The sequence below is a fragment of the Atractosteus spatula genome, chromosome 9 (genome assembly GCF_055471065.1).
Source record: "Atractosteus spatula isolate fAtrSpa1 chromosome 9, fAtrSpa1.hap1, whole genome shotgun sequence".
Classification (NCBI taxonomy): Eukaryota; Metazoa; Chordata; class Actinopteri; order Semionotiformes; family Lepisosteidae; genus Atractosteus; species Atractosteus spatula.
The window spans coordinates 49347650-49364980 of NC_142714.1; the positions used below are offsets into that span (position 1 = coordinate 49347650).

Sequence of the window (17331 nt, forward strand, 5' to 3'; positions counted from 1 at the left end):
TCTCTCTGTTTTTTTTTATCTCTGAAGAAAAAGAAAACCTAAGTCAAATCTTTCCATGGCAAAATGCTATCAGTTCAGCTACACACATGTCCTTGCATTAAACCCCACAAGTTAAGTTTGGATATCCAATAACGTTTCTTTGTTGAGCATGTATTTGTTGCACCTGATGCAGAGGTGCTGCTGCAGACTAAGAAAACTAGGGATTCCCCCAGATTAGCTGGTCCTGCTCGAAATCTCTAAGGCTGACCAGAGCACGGTTCATGCACTCACGCTTGCTCTTAAGACCCCAGGCGTAAAATCTCTGTGCTGCACTGCGGGGACAGAGGAATTTCTGGAGAGAGCAGCAGTCTCATACTCAGAGCAGGATGATAAAAGCTGAGTGGTGCACCTGGAGAGCTTGAATTCTCACAATCAGAAAAGTAGACGATGGGATTGCAGGCACAGAAATGCCAGAGGCTCAGTAATGGTCTGGGGACTGTACAGACAAGGGGTGAAATACTGCTATTAGGATTCAACTTTACATGAAAAAAGGAGGGCTATGAAAATGAAAATGAATTTCAGCGCTGGTCTGGTTAACTCACTTTTAACAACTGACAAAACGGGTTTGGAGGTGCGATGTCATTTTTCTTGCATTGCTAAAAATAGCAACACCAAAAAAAAAGCGGGCTTCTGCTCTCTAGCAGGTACCTACTCCTCTCACTTTTGCACATGTTGATGCATTTGTGTTTATCTGCTGCTAGGAGGCTGACGCCACCAACAGCGTCACTCGTGGTGGCTAAGGGGAAGAAGGGAGGGGAGAGTGGGGAGACGACTTTAGATAATTAGCAGTGCACTTCCTCTTTGCGCACTGAAAACTGGGTCTCTCTCCAAAGAGGACAGCGGCATTGTGCTCGCAGAGAAGAAAGGTAAGGCGCGCAAATATTTCCATACTTGAGAGTCTGTGCCGGGCAAGCTTTTCGGACTCACTTGTTCACTGTCGGTATGACGAGGAAGTGGCGGGCTTCCTCACCCTGCAGACCACACCTAGATGCATTTAGTGTAGCACATTGTGCAGAAAACAGTATGTAAAACAATTAAACTATCAGTCATAAACTTGCCCACACTTGAGTAAATAAATTGCTGGGATGGTTTAGGGGTGCACAGATATTGCTGCGGTAGTTTGGGCTTTATGGAGGTTTCTGGGGCTTTATACACTGTCATCAATGGGAGTCACCTCTACATCAAGGTCTATGCAGAAGAGATCCTTTGTACCGTAGGAATCAGGGGCTGTTCTGTGTTAAACCGCAAAGCTGCAGGACTCTTCCCAGAGAAGATAAAAACTAGAGCCGCTCAAACAGTTTTGTTAGGATGAAAAAGATTGTTTGCAAGTCTTTCCCAAACCTGAGTGTTAGTTCATGGTTCAATGGTGAGAGGAAGAATGATTGTGTGAAATTGTTCAATTCAATATTGCAAAACCCTTTGAAAAACTGCAAGACAGTATGACTACAATATGTGTTGATATTAATAGTAATTTATGTGTGGTTCCTCATTCTGCTAAATACGTGGTCTTTATTGATCAACCTATCCAATACAGCTGTATCGACAGGTCTAAAAAAAGTAGTGTTTAGTTACACATTTTAGAGCCATCGTTTCATCGGTTTCAGATTGTATCATATGGTGCAATTCAGGTTGAAAGCGGTACACTACTTCAGAATGTGAACGATATATTGCAAATGTGCAAGTCCATTCCTTTATGACAAAGGTTGCAAGCAAAACGGTAGTCCCACAGCCTGCAGCTGAAACCTGACTTGACTCTTAGGATGTGCAGCTATATTTGTGTGCAGGAGTGTACCGCATGTACACAACAGCACATGTGGAAAGCTGATGCTTTCGGTTTGCAAGAAGGCCTTTCTGCAGCGGGAGACCAGTGGTAGACATTGGGTGAGAGGGGGAGCAGAACAGCCCTGTCAGCCACCTGCTGCCTCTACTCTACCAAGGAATTGTGTAGAGCACCATCAGCAGATCTGGAGCAAGACAGGTGAAATGGTTAAGCACTGCCAACAGAATGGGAACTGACTGGGATCCCGTGGCTCTGACCAATAGCAAAGACGCACAGCTTGACAGGGGGCACAGGGCAGATGTACAACACTCTGATGATGAGGGTCGTGTCATCAGTTCAGGATGTTTCTGATCCCAGATCTCTGAAATATGCTGGGACTCCCACGTCACGCCTTGTCTACTCAATGTGATTGCTGCAGAAAGGAGATCTGGCTTGGCTGCACCATGATAAGCAAGAAGCTCAATGCGTTGCTTCTGCCACACAACTGCCACACAACACAACACGGCTCACCGCAAGATTTTTACATTGCCTAGCAACCTGAAAGCAAAGCAGGGTCCCTGCCTTAGCGCAGTGGACTTTAGGCGTTACATTAACTAAAGGACATCCTGTAGCAAATGTCACGCCTCTGAAGATTGAATTAGCTTGAATTCACTTGTAGGGGCTTCCAACAGTCATCAGGCAGACACGCACACACACAAAAACATCCCCTGCACTTGTTCTTAATGCACATGTCCATGTGCGAGAGATTTTCCTAGGGAAAAAAAAAAACTACAATGATGATAATAAGATTGTAAGCCGAAGTCCATATTAATAAACATTCTTATGTAAAATAAAACAACAAGTTTTAATGGACAACTAATCGGTTTGTGGCTGTTGGATCTTGCATATATCCAGTGATAGACTGGTCTTGGTGGCCAGCCCTGCTGCCGCACAGCATACGGGTCCTGGCAAGGGGTGCCTTCTGTGTGGAGTGTGTATGGTCTCCCCATATCCACATGGGTATTTCCTTCTATTTTCTATTTTCCTTTCTATAGTCTTCTATTGTGGACATACCATCCAGTTTGATTGGGGTCTATGAACGGCTCTGCCATTCCTTTCCTGGGTGTGGTTCCTCTTTGAACCCTGTGCCTGCCAGGTCAGCCTCTGGCCCACGGCAACCTTCAGAGGGCACAGCAGGTACTGGCTGCGAGTGAAGCTGATGGCAGAGCAGATCAGCTCATCTTCGAGGAGCTTCGTTTTCTGTGTGGAAATACGAAGCAGAGCCAGCTCCTGTGCATCACTTTGGATCAAACTTTTATGATGAACTGGCCGTGATATTTTAAAAGAATTTGGGCCAGGTCTGACGGGAACACGGAGGAGCACAGAAATATGCACAACTCTGTACAATACACAACAAAGGCACAGTGCATGTCATCATCTCTGAAAACTGTTAGCCGCCAAGCTGTTAGCTCTGCATAACTGAAAAATACAAGTGTATATACAGTATACTGTATATACAAAAACAGGAATTCAAAGAAAGCTTTCACAAACAGCGTCTCGTGTTTTGCTTTCATCTGAAACACTGAGTCACACGCTGACCTGTACGTAACTGTGTGGGTATTTTTTTTTTTGCCCGTGTTGCTCGGTTTTGCAAAATGAATCTCTGGAGCTGACAGCTTCGTGCAGGTCGCTCAGCCACAGAGTGTGTGGTTTTCATCACGTGTCGTAAAGTACAGAATAAATCTTTCAGAGTTGACTGTACCCCTCTGAGGGGGGGTCTGCACAACACGGTGTTGCAGGTTCTTGCACCGTATCCTTTCGGGAGAGCTGTCGAAATTGAGCGCAGGGGTATCCACGTCAACCCCCGGCTCTGGTGCAATCCGGTCTGGAGATGTATCAAGAGGAAATAAAAAAGAAAAAAATGAAAACTCGGAGAAAGCAATAGAGACCATCAATCATGTTGAAAAGAAGATGACAACGTCAGAGATAATCCCCGTCGCCTCTACAGACACGTGCAATCGGATCGTGGCCGTCTGGATGTCAGGGTGGGAAATTCCAGCTCTGATCCGTTATTCGCCGTGAGAGCAGCCTCTTGCAAAGGTTTTTTTGCAGGACAATCAGGGACCACCGGTTCGGAAGCGACACGTGCCCGCCGCACAGCAGGGAGTGAACCCATTTTGGACACGACACCCCTGTTACTCGTTATTACTCTACCAGAGACGAGTACGGTATTACTAGCCCTGTGACGGGGGTTCTCGGTTTTACTAATAAACGCAGATGCCTAGATACGTTTCCGCAGTGTGACAAACAAACGTGTGTCAGTTACAAAGCCCCGAAGACGCCTCACCCAGCTGCTGTGTTATCACCTCAGCGCAGCCGATAAAGGAGAATGGATTTACTAGGTCTATAATAACGGGGAGAGGGCCAAGCACTATTTGAAGACGTGAGAGGTGTTTGAATTTTACCATAGCCAACAATCTACTAAAAGGCCTTCTGCTCCTTGTAACGGAGTGTACATAGGTAGCCCACTTCCTGCATGGTGCGATAACAACGTCACCTCGTGCAGTTACAGTACATCGGCTTCTAACAAAATACATTTTCTGTTTGCCTGGGCTGTGCACACACACACACACTTGTATAATTTAGATTTGTGTACAGAGTTTGAGTTTCTTAGAATGAAATGCAGGTAGAAATATAATAATCTATAATAATATAAAAATATAGCGCCATCCCTAATTCGGATACTTCTTATTTAGTACCGGCTAGTTTGGCCGTATTACGCCGTGTTTTTAATATTTTAATTGCTTTGTACTCAGTACGTCGCGCAGTGCCTACGCTTTCGTTTCTGCTAGAGCTTCATCGAATTTTGCACAGAGGCTTGCAAGTTCATCATTCACAGAGCTGATAAACATCTGCAGCACAGACTTAACCGTGAAAGAAATTTGTATCCGAGTTGGTTTCTTCCCCCCCAAACGCATGCTTGCTGCTTTTCAAAGCCTCACAGTTCAGCAGTCACGCTTCTTAGTTCAAGGGATCCGAGCAGATCGACCAACAAGGTCCGATTGCGAAGCAGAACATCAGAGAGTGGGCCCGGGACAGCTGGTTGGGTTTTGGGTCAGGACAGTGCCCGGAGATTTTACAGTCTCTGAGGCACAGTGCCTGACCCGGACTAATCTTTGACCGGGATCCGCTGTGAACTCCCCGCTTAGTTAGCTTTAAAGTTTTCTTTTTTTTTAATATTCATAAACAGAACAGAAAGAACTGATAAACATCGAGTTCACGTGAATCCCCGTCTGCAGGTTACAAGAACTGTACGAGCAGCTGCAGTGAAGTGCCCTCGCTGAAAAAAGCAAGTCACAGGAGCCCGACAGTTGCGGAGTGTACATTCACGTGGTTCTGGCAGTTGGGATGTTCATCCTGCTGTTTGCTTCCAGATTACAGACACGCCGCAGGGTCAATCCCACAAACCAACCTGTTACCAATTCCCGCTGTGGGCAAACAAAGTACAGAGCCTGGCTTCGTACCCACACGCAATAGCATTTCCACTGAAGTTCGTTTTTAGGTCTTAGATCATCAAAATAGTAATTTTTTGGACTGGGTTGTCCCTTTGTTAACTAAACTGACTGACTGCGAGTCAGTTGCAAAGACGAAGAGCTTGTATTGGGACAGAGACGTGCCAGACCACCAGGGCTCCCGGCAGCCAGAGCTGTATGAGCGGCGCGCAATTCACAAACAGCGCCCGAAAACCCGGCGACATGTGTAAGCACGGCCTGCCATCGCACAGGAAGGGAGTCGGCGCTTCTCAAATCTCGTCTCCGCCGAAGTCAGCTGAATTCCAGGAACTTGTCAATACCGGCGCAGCGGAAGTTAAGAAAACCGTCTGTGCTTTGTAGGCTTGCATTTATTAGTAACATGTGACCGGGCGGTCTGTGCAGATTCATATGATTACACACACTGAGGTATAATTTACGGTTTTGGTACGTGTGCAAAACGTACATGATTTTTTTTTTATTTAGAGTGTGGACATTTATTTACTTAGACGGCTAAATAAAGACTAGGTTAGTGTCTTAAATAGCCACAGAACTTGTTGATATCCGGACTGACGCAGCTGTTGAGGTCAGTATTTGCCTGGGACTGTAACTGGCAGGAGATGATCTTGCAGACAAGCACCTCGACACAACGATACAGCACAGCCAAAGCGGGGTCTAGGAATGGCCATCGAAGAGGCAGATCACAACAAACGCTCTGTTTATGCCCTGTTGTTCATCTCCTCTCTAAATGCCCCTTGAAACCTGGAACTGAAGCGGCAGTGCACAACACTGTCATGTACCCTTTAGCGAAACAGTTTAAGCCCTCCCTCACTCCCCCGAGAGAAGACAGGAAATACTAATTGTATCACAAGGAAGTGCATATGCCCAGCTCAGGAGTTCTCAAAAATGAAGCCTATAAAAAGTGTGCTAACGCTTATCGGGAAATAGACTGATGCAATCTTTTAATTCTTGAATTTTAAGAAAGCAAACGGCAGAAGAATCCTATCACCTTTGTTGGCTAAAGCCCTGACACACTCACTGATAGGAGCAAAGGCACTGCTAACTCTGATTATTTCCTTCCTCTCCTGGCTCCCTGAGTGAATCAAACGTGTCTCCTACTTGAGCAGGGTGGTTATTTACCAAGTGTGCCGGCTACAGCCATGTAATGCCCAGCTTTCTCTTTCCCTGTCACGAGCTGAGCAAGTGTTGAACTCCCTGGGAGTTTAGAAAATGGAACAATCTGGCAAGGGGTCTCAGTGTTCTGTTTTTATGGACAACCAGATAATCGGAATGAATAACTGCTGGTATTAAAAGGTCTCTTTACAAAGCATCTCACCTGCTTTACACACTGGAGGGGACCCACCTCACTCTCCACTGCAGTGTAGCGCCACCTGGGATGGAGTCCCAGTGCAGAGCAGGTGAAGGGGGAATCGCTGCACCAGCTGTATTAGGGTGGGACTGCAGGGAGGGGAGATTGTGCCAGCCCAGAGTGGAATTTATCCAGGACACCGGGGATGACACCCCTACTCTGATGAACACTGATGTAGGATCTTTAATGACCTGACAGTCTGGACTTTGTGTTAATGCCTCTTCCAAAGGACCGTTCCTCCTGAAGCACAGTGGCCCTGATCACCTCAATGGGACCGCAGTGCTTTTTTAGACCATCTGATTCTGGAGGGGGGGGGGGGAGATCGCCACCTACTGGGCGAGCAGCAACCACCATTTAGAGCAGTAATTTGGTTTTCCAGCCTGGCTTACCTCCTGAGAGCTGACGAGATCGGGCAGGAGGGCAGGGAGTGGTGCTCACGCGCAGCGCTGGTGTCCTTACTGAATTCTGACTGACTGAATTCTCTCCCTGGGAGAAACAGCAACGGAAAGAGACTGTGCCCTAACACAGCTGCCAGGACATTTTCTGTCACTTCCACCACAGCAAAACAACCTTCTTCTTCCTCGCTATTCAGTTTCAGACCCCCGCTGGCCTCGAGTCTTATTTCTGGAGGAGACATCCACAGTAAATGAAGCGGCGAAGTCAGAATGACTCCCCCGACAGCAGCCGCCGTGTGCCGAGGAAGCAACGTCACCTGCAACAGCACCTGCCCAGAGAACAGCAGCTGGGATGAAGGCATCTACACCCTCTACACTGTCTTCTACCTGGTCATCTTCATCCCGGGGCTGCTGGGCAACAGCCTGGCGCTGTGGGTCTTGTGTCGCTTCATCAGGTACGGGGCCCTCGTGTGTGACCTCTGACCCCCTGACCACGCAGAGCCCGGACTAGTCCATTTCCCAAGGGAGGGGGGAGGGGGTTGTGGCGTTCCACTCCCCACGTCCAGACATACAATCTGATTCTGGGTAGTAAATAATAAAATATTTAATTCTATACCTATTTAACAATCAAGCCTGCTTCCCAGAACTAATCCAGCTGCAAACACGACCCTCTTTTCTCCAGTAACAAAGAGGTCTCTGTACTCTGGTTGTAGGGTAGTTCATTTGGGTTACGCCTGCTGATTGTGCACTGCAGCACGATGCATGGAAGGGTTAGGAAACTGGAAATGAGTTAGCAAAGATGTTGGCTCTTCTTCCTACACCAGCCCCCTTTCAAGACTTCAGCACTAGCTGCAGGCCGACTTCCATCAAGGTGAAATACGCGCATGCTACAGTCTGCTAAACGAGTGTTTGTCTTTTGTGTCTTCGGCAGCAAGAAGACCAAAGCAGTCATCTTCATGATCAACCTGGCAGTGGCCGACCTTGCCCACGTGCTGTCGCTGCCCCTGCGCATCTACTACTACATCAACCACACCTGGCCCTTCGGCAAGGCCATGTGCCTGCTGTGCTTCTACCTGAAGTACCTCAACATGTACGCCAGCATCGCCTTCCTCATGTGCATCAGCCTCCAGCGCTGCATCTTCCTCATGAAACCCTTCTGCGCCAAGAAGTGGAAGCGGCGCTACGACGTGCGGATCAGCCTGCTGGTGTGGGTGGTGGTGGGGGCCTGCTGCTCGCCCTTCATCCTGATGAGGAGCAGCGCGGGCCAGAACAGCAGCGGCTGCTTCAAGGACCTGCCCACGCGCAAGCTGGACCTGCGCCTCTCCGTCACCATGATGACCTTCGCCGAGCTGTGCGGCTTCGTCATCCCGCTGGCGGTGATCGCCACCTGCACCTGGCGGATCATGCGCTCCCTGCGGTGGACGGAGACGGGCTCTGTGCTGCAGGACGCCAACGACAAGCGCAAGGCCCTGCGCCTGGTGCTCATGTGCACCGTCGTCTTCCTGCTCTGCTTCGCGCCCTACCACGTCAACTTCCTGTTCTACCTGATGTCGGGGCAGGACATCATCACCTACTGCCCCCTCCGCTACGCCGTCCGCAGGTTCCACCCCATCTCGCTCTGCCTGGCCAGCCTCAACTGCTGCCTCAACCCCTTCATCTACTACTTCCTCACCACCGAGTTCCGCCAGCAGCTCTCTCGGCATGGCAGCTCTGTCATCCGGGGCCGCCTCATGAGCCGGGAGAGCGGCTCCTCTTTCCGAGACTAGGGAGGCAGGAGGGAGGGGCTCCAGCTGATCATATCTGTGCTCCCCCCCCCCCCTCCGAGGCGCCCTCCTACCCCGAGGGGGAGAAGAGCGCTCTGAAGAATGGCCTACTCCAGACGTTACCCAGACAGCGGAGTGAGGTGTACTGTAACTCTGACTCCGAGACCGGAGCCCAGCGTGGATGAGGATCTGAGTCCGGGCAGGAGCACTGCTCACTCTCCGGCCTGCCTTTTTGTTAAGAACGCCGGACTGTGAAGCTACAGTACCTTCCGGCAGTGCTGAGGGGCAGCAGTACCTCCAGGTGAGGTGAGACAACCGCCAGCTTATTCCAGCAGAAGCACAGAACAAAAACAGAAGCAACTAAAAAATTCGGCGGAAGTGAATCTTCTGCAGTAGCATTATGGCACGGAAAGCGCGTCAGGATAAAACCAGAAATACTGCCATAAAGGCAGAATCTGCCCACTGGCAGCTTTACTTTTCAATCAATTGGAGGAGGAAGCTACACCCACGAAACGTTTGACTTGTAAAATGAGAAATTCAAATTGCTAGATCAAGCTGGATAGCCTTACAAAATCTTATTGTACACATGATGTTTTCTCAAACAATTATTAGTATCTCATAAGTTTGGTCAAATTCTAATAGTGATGAAATGAGCCAAAGAATATAAAGGGATAGGTGTACTTGCCACTTTGGCGTTACTTTGCCTGGCTGAGGAAACGACAGCTGTGACAAGCCCCTCAGTTATAAGGAATGAACCAGGGAGGCAGCTGCGAGGGTGGAGTTGGGCTGGAGGGAGGGGTTTTCGAAGAGAGGCAAACAGAGCCTGTGCAGCCATGTGCAACCAGGGAGCAGTTACGTGCAGGGGAACTGAAGTGGGACATTAGAGTTTGACCTCCTCTTGAACTCCTGTTAAATAACACCATTGTTTTGGAATCCCCATTTGCTCCTGTCCATCTCAGCAGCGACTCCCATCCAGCACAGGGAGAATGGGTTGCTTCTCTGACCTGCCCACCCATTGAGCCAAACGCATGCTTGTAGGTTGAGAGCCCCCCGACCCCTGACAAGAGAGGCAGTGCACCTCTCTCACTGATGTCACTGCTGTTTTCCTGGGAGCCGAGTTTATCCCAGCCAGCCTAGCCCAAACTGCCAGCCTCATGCCACAGACTGGCGAATCCTGGTCCCAGTCAGCTTTTAGAATGACCCAGGTTCGAGATGGCAATGTCTGGGCCAGAGGGACACCTTTACTGGTCCCACTGGCTGAGACAGAGGCCTCTGCGCTTCACCTTTACAGCAGTGTATATTTTTTTTCTACAACCAAGAGCAAACAGTATTGTACCATGCAGTGTCTCTGCAGTAACATGAGAAAGAAAATAATAAAATAAATAAGAACTTGGAAGTAAATTCATCTTATCAACTTTCACAACCCTTCAGTGGCGAGAGACTGTTGATGTCTGGCTCTATGACTGGAGGAAGAGATAAAAGGCTTGTTTTCATCGGCTCAGCTCTTCGGCTCATGACTCTTCAGGACTGGACTTTTTCATATCATCCATGTGCTGGAACCTTGTGAGACGTGTTGCTCTTTAGCCTGATCATGATTTCTTAAGGAAACCACACCCTTATCTGCAATGCAGATAAACAACGACTTCTGATCCTGTTTTTCTGGAGTCACTTCCTGGAAGATTAGCCCACACAGCAATCTGGAGAAGAAACACACTGTCCACCTTTCAGACAAATTCAAATTCAAATCTGACCGAATTTCAGAACGTGTGGTGTGGACTGAACACTGGATCCGCGAGATTCATGCCCCAGACTGCTCCACCTCACACTTGTGCACACAATCTCCACACTGCCAAAACAGCCTGTATCACTGCTGCTCAGACACGGACTCAGGAATAGAACATATCACAAGGACACACATTTCCCTGGCCGATGACAGGAGCACAGACTCATTCAGCTGAACTTCGCATGAGCACAGATGAAATCAAACCTTCAGCCCAAACCACAGGATGCAAACCCATTGTTGGACAGGGACTTTATGCTACGTAACTAATGGAAATCTGACATCAACCACTAGTTTGGTAGTAATCTGCTAGAAATTGGGGGCTATTACTAGAAAATATAAATTCTGAAAGATATTTTGCTTTTATTTTCATCTGAGCCAATGTTACAAAGAAAATTAGCAAAGTAAAAAACATTGCTGCAAAACTGTGAGATATTCAATGTTGGTTTCTTTGTTAATCAACACTGAAAACAAGCTATTGTATGTATATAATGCGCTTTGAGATACAAATGTATAAATGTGCTACATATATATTTAAGTTGTTTTGCATTATGTTTGGCTTACAAATCTGTCTAAGAAACCTAATACCACATCTTGCAACTATCTATTTATTTCCATTTCAGAACTTTGAATAGGAACAGAAGCAAACAAACTGTGAGATTAAATCAGAATTTCTGCTACTTGCTAACTACAAACCAGGCCCCTGAATTTGATTCAGTGTGTTTGAGGTTTCCTTTTTCTGTGGAATGGGAGCCCAGATTCTGGGATTTGTAGTTATCCACTGCTAGACGAGTCGAAGTTTTAACTAGTCAAGGCCTAATTTCGGCCTACCCATAACTCCCATGTGTGAAGCTCGGAGCCACAGTAGATGCTTCGTGTGCAGATCGTTTCTCATAGTTAGAAGCTGCTTTTCTTTGACTTCCCAGTGTCTCCTTGTCTACAGCCAGCTGAGAGACAAGGAGAGAGACACTGCAGTGCCTTGTGTAAGCTATCACAGAAATGTGCTACTTGACACACTAAGTGTTTGCAATAAAGTAATTTTTTTAAAGAAAAACTGGCCGAAACAAGTCTCTTTCTTAAGAAATCTGAGGTACCAAGAAAGAATAAGAAATTGGTGCTAAGTTGTGTGAGGACAAAACATTAAAGGACTAAGGTATGCCATTGACTCAAAAAACCCTTCATTTTACAATGCCATATTAACTACATGCATTAATTACTATCCTAGTACCAACTTAGTAAAAGTCAAAGTCTGTACTGTTTTATGGTGGCTATTTTAAATTGAGTAATTAGATAGTTGTTATGTCATTGTGGAAACACAACTGCACTGAAATTTTGACTAGACACGCTGTTCCTGAGGGTTGAATTTTGCAAAGGAAATTCACACCCGTCTCGAAATAGAATGCAAACACAAAATGGATCTTCTACAAATACAACCTTCAGCTCAGCTGTGCACCTGTAACATGACACAGCAGGGGTATTACAGTCATTATTGCAAACTTTACCTGCATTATCTGACATCCAACAATCCAGAAATCACCTGTTGGCGTTTCTGATCATTGACAAGGACATCTAAAGCAGGACCTGGAGCAACTGTGATCTAAACTGAGTGCTGCGTGGGAAGAAATGAGCATTCAGTCACTTTCATGCAGGGTGAGGGTGAAACAGTCACTGTTATTGACATCTACAGAAGGAGCAGGAGATTGCTCACACTGACTCAAACCAGTGTGCTGCAAGCTTGCCACAGAAAAGCAGAGCCCCTTTTCATGATTAACAGAACACTAGCATAAAAACATTTAATAAACCCATATTGCACCTGTAGTCACCTAAACTGTGCAACCAAGGTACAAAAGTTTCCTTTCCGAAATCCATTTAAAATTGTATTATTAAAAATAGAAACCAATACAATCAAATCTCAAATGAGGTCAGAAATTAGTGACTAACAACAAATTGGAAAATATCAGAAATGAATCACAAGATATTAATGAAAAGACTAACACAGAAAAACTCCAACTAGCGTAAATGCTTTACAAAAAGAGAAGGACAGTGCATGAAGCCGATGGCTTGAAAAGAAAATGTTTGTTTTCTCTGAGCGAGCAGATGTGCGAAATGGGCGTTTCTTGAGGGATTCCCCCCCCCCCCCCTTTTTAAGGGACTGCAGGAAGGCGCTGTTAATTTCCACGCTTGTCTCTACACCATGAAGTTTGTGTCAGCTGCTGCGTGGAAAATTGAGACATGCAGCTGTCTAACAGAAGCAAACCCACTTTATACCAACTCCAACGCGAAAACAAAAAGAACAAAGTTGCAAGACTGGAAACTGTCAGCACTGTTTAAGCTCAAGGAGGCTGCAGCGCTGGTGTTGGTTGGCGGGGGCAGGTGTTCACAAAGCACACAGTGTTCATACTCAGAGAACCCTCAAACCACTGACAGGGTCACAATGACTCACGGCAACATCTTAGATGTCTGTAAGAAAGCAGGAAAGATTCATTTCTGTCCAAGCCCTACACCCACCCATCACAACTTCTCCCAATCAGAAAACAATCCACAAGAGGGATCGAACAGATGATGCACAGCCAGAGAAATGGGTCCAGATTTTGGTGAAAAGTGTCCTGGGAGCTGAGCTTCCTGTGCAACTTTCATTATGGCCCCCATGCTCATCAGGCCCCAGAAAGTCCATTTCAGTTCCCTCTTGCTTCTCTCAATTCCTGAAAGAGATCTTTCCCCTCGATCCTTCTCTCAAAAAAAACTCACTTTCTGTTAACAGCAGCGTCACACGACAACGTTTCTGTGGCCTGAGAAGATAAGCAGCCGTGATCTTATTATTTCAGGAATGGGCACTAATAGGTGGGTCAGTGGTGTGGCGGTGAGGGTCACTGTTTGGTCCTGGGATCATTTCTGGACTGGGGCTCCCTTTTCACGCAGTTTGCATGTTTTCTCTGTGTCAGCATGGGATTGCTCCAGGTGCACTGGGTGGCTGGCTTGGTTGTTGTCTCAGTTTTACCTGTGTGTGCGGTGTGTGTGTGCGCACTGTGTGGAGGCGGAGCCCTGGAGGAAGGGCGACGCCTCTCCTTTGTAGTCCCAGCTGTCCCGGCTCCTAGAAGATGAGTCACAGCTGTGCAGGTCCCATAAAGGCACACTGGACACCCCGCAAAGGGACGAGCAGGACCGCCCCCGGAAGGGGAGTATCTTTTCACCGGCAGTCCCGGAGGGGTTTGTACCCGCGGAAGGCGTTATTTTTCCTTTTCTTTTCTCTCTTTTTTTTTTTGCCTGTCCCGTCCCATATTTTCACCGGGGCAGGCACACCGGCTTCACACACTGAGTTTTTATTTTGTTTCTGCCTCCCGCGCCCGGCTCCGCCAGACTGGACCCCGCTAAATGGGGTCAGTCCAGTCTGGTCGCCACTGTTTTTCCCAGGCTGGACCCAGTTCAATAGGCCCAGCCTGGAGGTCGCGATGCACAGCGGCACATTTTCCTATTTGCTTTTTGTTTCATCTTTCACACCATTTTTTGTGTTATTTGTGGTCCCTGCTCACCTCACGTGGATGTTTTACCGGTGCTCGCCGCGGCTCCGCCCACTCCCACACTGTCACAACACACAATAACAAGAACGGCTTTGGAGCTGTACATTAAGTGCAATGCAGAACTGACTTCACTTGTAGTGCGATTGTCATGAGGTGTACATGGAACCCAGCTCTCCTTGTGGTTACACACAACCCCCCCCCCCCCCCCTCGCCTGCCATCACCAGCAGCCCGCAACAGGAAGCGCGGCAGCAGTGGTGAGGTGTTCAACAGGAGCAGCAGATAAACTCCTATAAGGTAGAGATTGCTGTTTGTGTGACCATTGTCCCAGCAATATCCCAGGCTTTAGCCATCCTCTTTGGATTCTGACAAGTTTAAACTCTCTAACTTCTCTGTTTCTGCCCCAAGAACTTGAGGGAGACCCGGCATGAGCCTGTGTGGCTACATGCCCTGCGGGGTCCTGACGAGGAACAGAGATGATAAACGTGCTGATGTTCCCTTCTTTTTCTTTGAAATGTACAATTCCCTTTCATTCTTATTCCTAACCTCTGGGTTTGGAATTGTGTTGCGGCTGTGACCCCCGAGAGCACATACGCGTGAGCACGAGGATGCGCAGACAACAATCGACTGACCTGCCCTGCTGTGAGCCAATCGTCTGTCAGGAAGAGCCAGGCAGCACCGCCCCCCCATGCTGGAGGCTCAACTCCGATTGGAGGAGAGGCGTGTCTCTTGCTGAGAGCACTGCACGCCTGCAGGAAGACAGAAGGCCATAGCAGTCAGTGTCTGACCAAGACCTGAGAGAGCCCTGTCCTCCTGTCAGTGGTGCCCAGCCAGTCGTGCATTTCCGCTTGAGCAGTGACAGTCGGCTAGTGACACGAATCAGGCTCGGACCCGAGATCAGGAGGGCCCTGATGTTCCTTTTTTCCACTAAGATGGCTCAGAATGTATGAGCACAGGCTCTGGCCCTGCGGAGTGTGGTCAAAGTAAGACATGTGCCAAAGTAGGGCATCTGCTGTACAGAAATCGAGTCTGGTTTCAAGTTCAGTCCTCTCCTCCCAATGTGCACAGACTGACATGGGTAGCATTCATCTGGCTTAGTGCTCTTTTGCTGTGGTTTAACATCAGGCTGAGTCAGCTGAGTCAACCACTTCTTGCTAAGAACAAAACAAACATCACACATCTGACTTTGCACCTGATAAAAGGGCATGATAGCTTTCTTGTCTTGATTCCTCATGATGATTTAACTATTATTTTTTTCAAATCATTAACATTCGTTAACAGGTTAGTCCTTTAATGTTTTACATCAGGATAAAAAGAGAATCGAAATACTATACCCCATTCCATAAGGGGAGATGTTAGAGAACTGTCTCAAGATCTGTCAAGACTTCAGACTTTCACCTTAGCAACTGCAGGGATGGCTATAAAGAACGAGCTGTGGTGTCCTTCATGGAAAGGTTTGGGGCTGAGGGGTGGGTTGCTGTCCCACCAGGAAGAAGATATAAGAAAGTGTTACCCAGTGTTGAGATCACAAAGGTTTGGGAGTATAACTCACCCACAAAGGCAATAGTGATCAAATTATCAAAAAAAACATCAGAATGCAACAGAAGCTCTTGTTGAAAAAGAATGTGTAGAAATGGAGATGTTCTGCTTTAGGGTTGGTCTGCATTCTCTGAGGGACAGACAGATTACTGAGCCAAACACTGGCACCTTCTATAACGAAGCCCAAGCTTGGTCAGAAAAGGACTTAACAACTGCTTAACGAAGTAAAGTTTGCGTCACACTCAGTGACAAGAAGGTGAAGAGAGTACAAAGATCAGTGTCTTTGACTGGTCACCAGAGGCTCCAGGAGAATATTTATAGTTTGTGCTGAAGAAAGCAGATTCACCTGGTGGAACCGGAAAGGTTCTGGTGAAGGAGAGGTCAAATGTCCCTCACGAGTGGTTTAGGAAGCTGTTTTGTTGAGGCTGTCAGAGCCAAAGTAATGTTCACAGCAGACTGACCCCATTAGATGAACACACTTGAGCATCATGCCCTTAAAACACGTGGTTGTTTCTGCCCACTGTTCTGTTTTTTGTGTGCAATATTGAAAGGTTATGCATGTCTTTAGTTATGGTTCATTGGGAGTATAAATACATTTCTGTGAGTATGTGGTGAGTTTTAGGTGTAGGGTGAGAGACGAGGTGAGAGAGGTGCTTCCACATGCAAAGACACACTTGTGCATGGGTTGTAAGGAGAGGTTAGGAACAGAGAGGACAGGCTGTGCCCCCACTGCCATCAGGGAGATACAGAGATTGACACTGAGATCCACTGCAAGAAATACTCCGACACAGACAAGCATTCTTCCCTAATATAATGAATTTAATCCCAGACTTGTCAAAATCGGAAAATATCTTCAATTCCTCCTGGGGAAGGAAACTCAATAGAGCCCAGTAAATGATCTCCTCTCACAGCCTGAGGAAAATATTTTTTTGTTGTTGTTGCAAATGTTTACTAATTGTTTATTGCTTTGGCAGCACTGTAATGCTTCCGTCATTTCAGTTAAGTTCCTTGAGTGTGATTTAGAATTATAGAGAGAAGAATGGAGGTGAGAGGTGGCAGGCAGAGCTCTTGTCTTGGTTAAAGGGGAACTGCCCGGCTATCTTCATATTGTGGGCTTAGAAAAAATCAGCATTGACGAGTGTGTTTCAAACCACAATAGCAGTAAAATGTGCACAGTAACTTGTAAAAATTCCAATTTTCACCACACAATAGACCAAACGTCCAGGTATGCGCAGTGCCATGTTCTGCATTTCAGAACAAGGCAACAAACCATCCGGTGAGGTGTGCAGCCCTGTGACATTGTAAACAAGCAGCCTTGTGAGTCCATCTATTTTAATCCCATAGAAAAATCGCTCTCGATCTCAACACGGTTTTGCCAACAAATACTACTTACTTGCTAACTCTGTGTAGAGATCACGTTGGAACATTTCTGCGACTAAATACCTGCCGCACAACCTGTTGTGATTCGCTTGTACGCCACATTACGTTAGTCGTCACAGAGACTAGTGAGGAGGAAGAGCTGCTTCTCGTCACAATTCGTGGGAACTCGAACGCGAGTTTGCGACAACATGCTGACAACGTTTTTTTTTCTCTAACGTCAATGACTTTTTTTTGGTACCGAGTTTTAACAACCTGTCTGAG

At 47.2% G+C, this 17331-nt stretch overlaps 1 protein-coding gene across 1 annotated transcript; it reads left to right on the plus strand.

Moving 5' to 3' along the window:
- Positions 1-764: 764 nt before the first annotated feature.
- p2ry10 (P2Y receptor family member 10) lies at positions 765-11689 on the plus strand. The gene is made up of 3 exons (XM_088924677.1): positions 765-905; positions 7290-7547; positions 8024-11689. The coding sequence occupies exons 2-3, from the start codon at positions 7363-7365 to the stop codon at positions 8856-8858; spliced, it is 1020 nt and encodes a 339-aa protein (XP_088780803.1). The 5' UTR covers positions 765-905; positions 7290-7362; the 3' UTR covers positions 8859-11689.
- The last annotated feature ends 5642 nt before the right edge of the window (positions 11690-17331 follow it).

What these genes read in the sequence shown, in the direction of transcription:
- p2ry10 (XM_088924677.1), top strand. Translation starts at nt 7,363, where the DNA reads ATGACTCCCCCGACAGCAGCCGCCGTGTGCCGAGGAAGCAACGTCACC. An exon ending in GTCTTGTGTCGCTTCATCAG is followed by an intron (nt 7,548 to 8,023) that starts GTACGGGGCCCT and finishes TGTCTTCGGCAG; the next exon opens with CAAGAAGACCAAAGCAGTCA.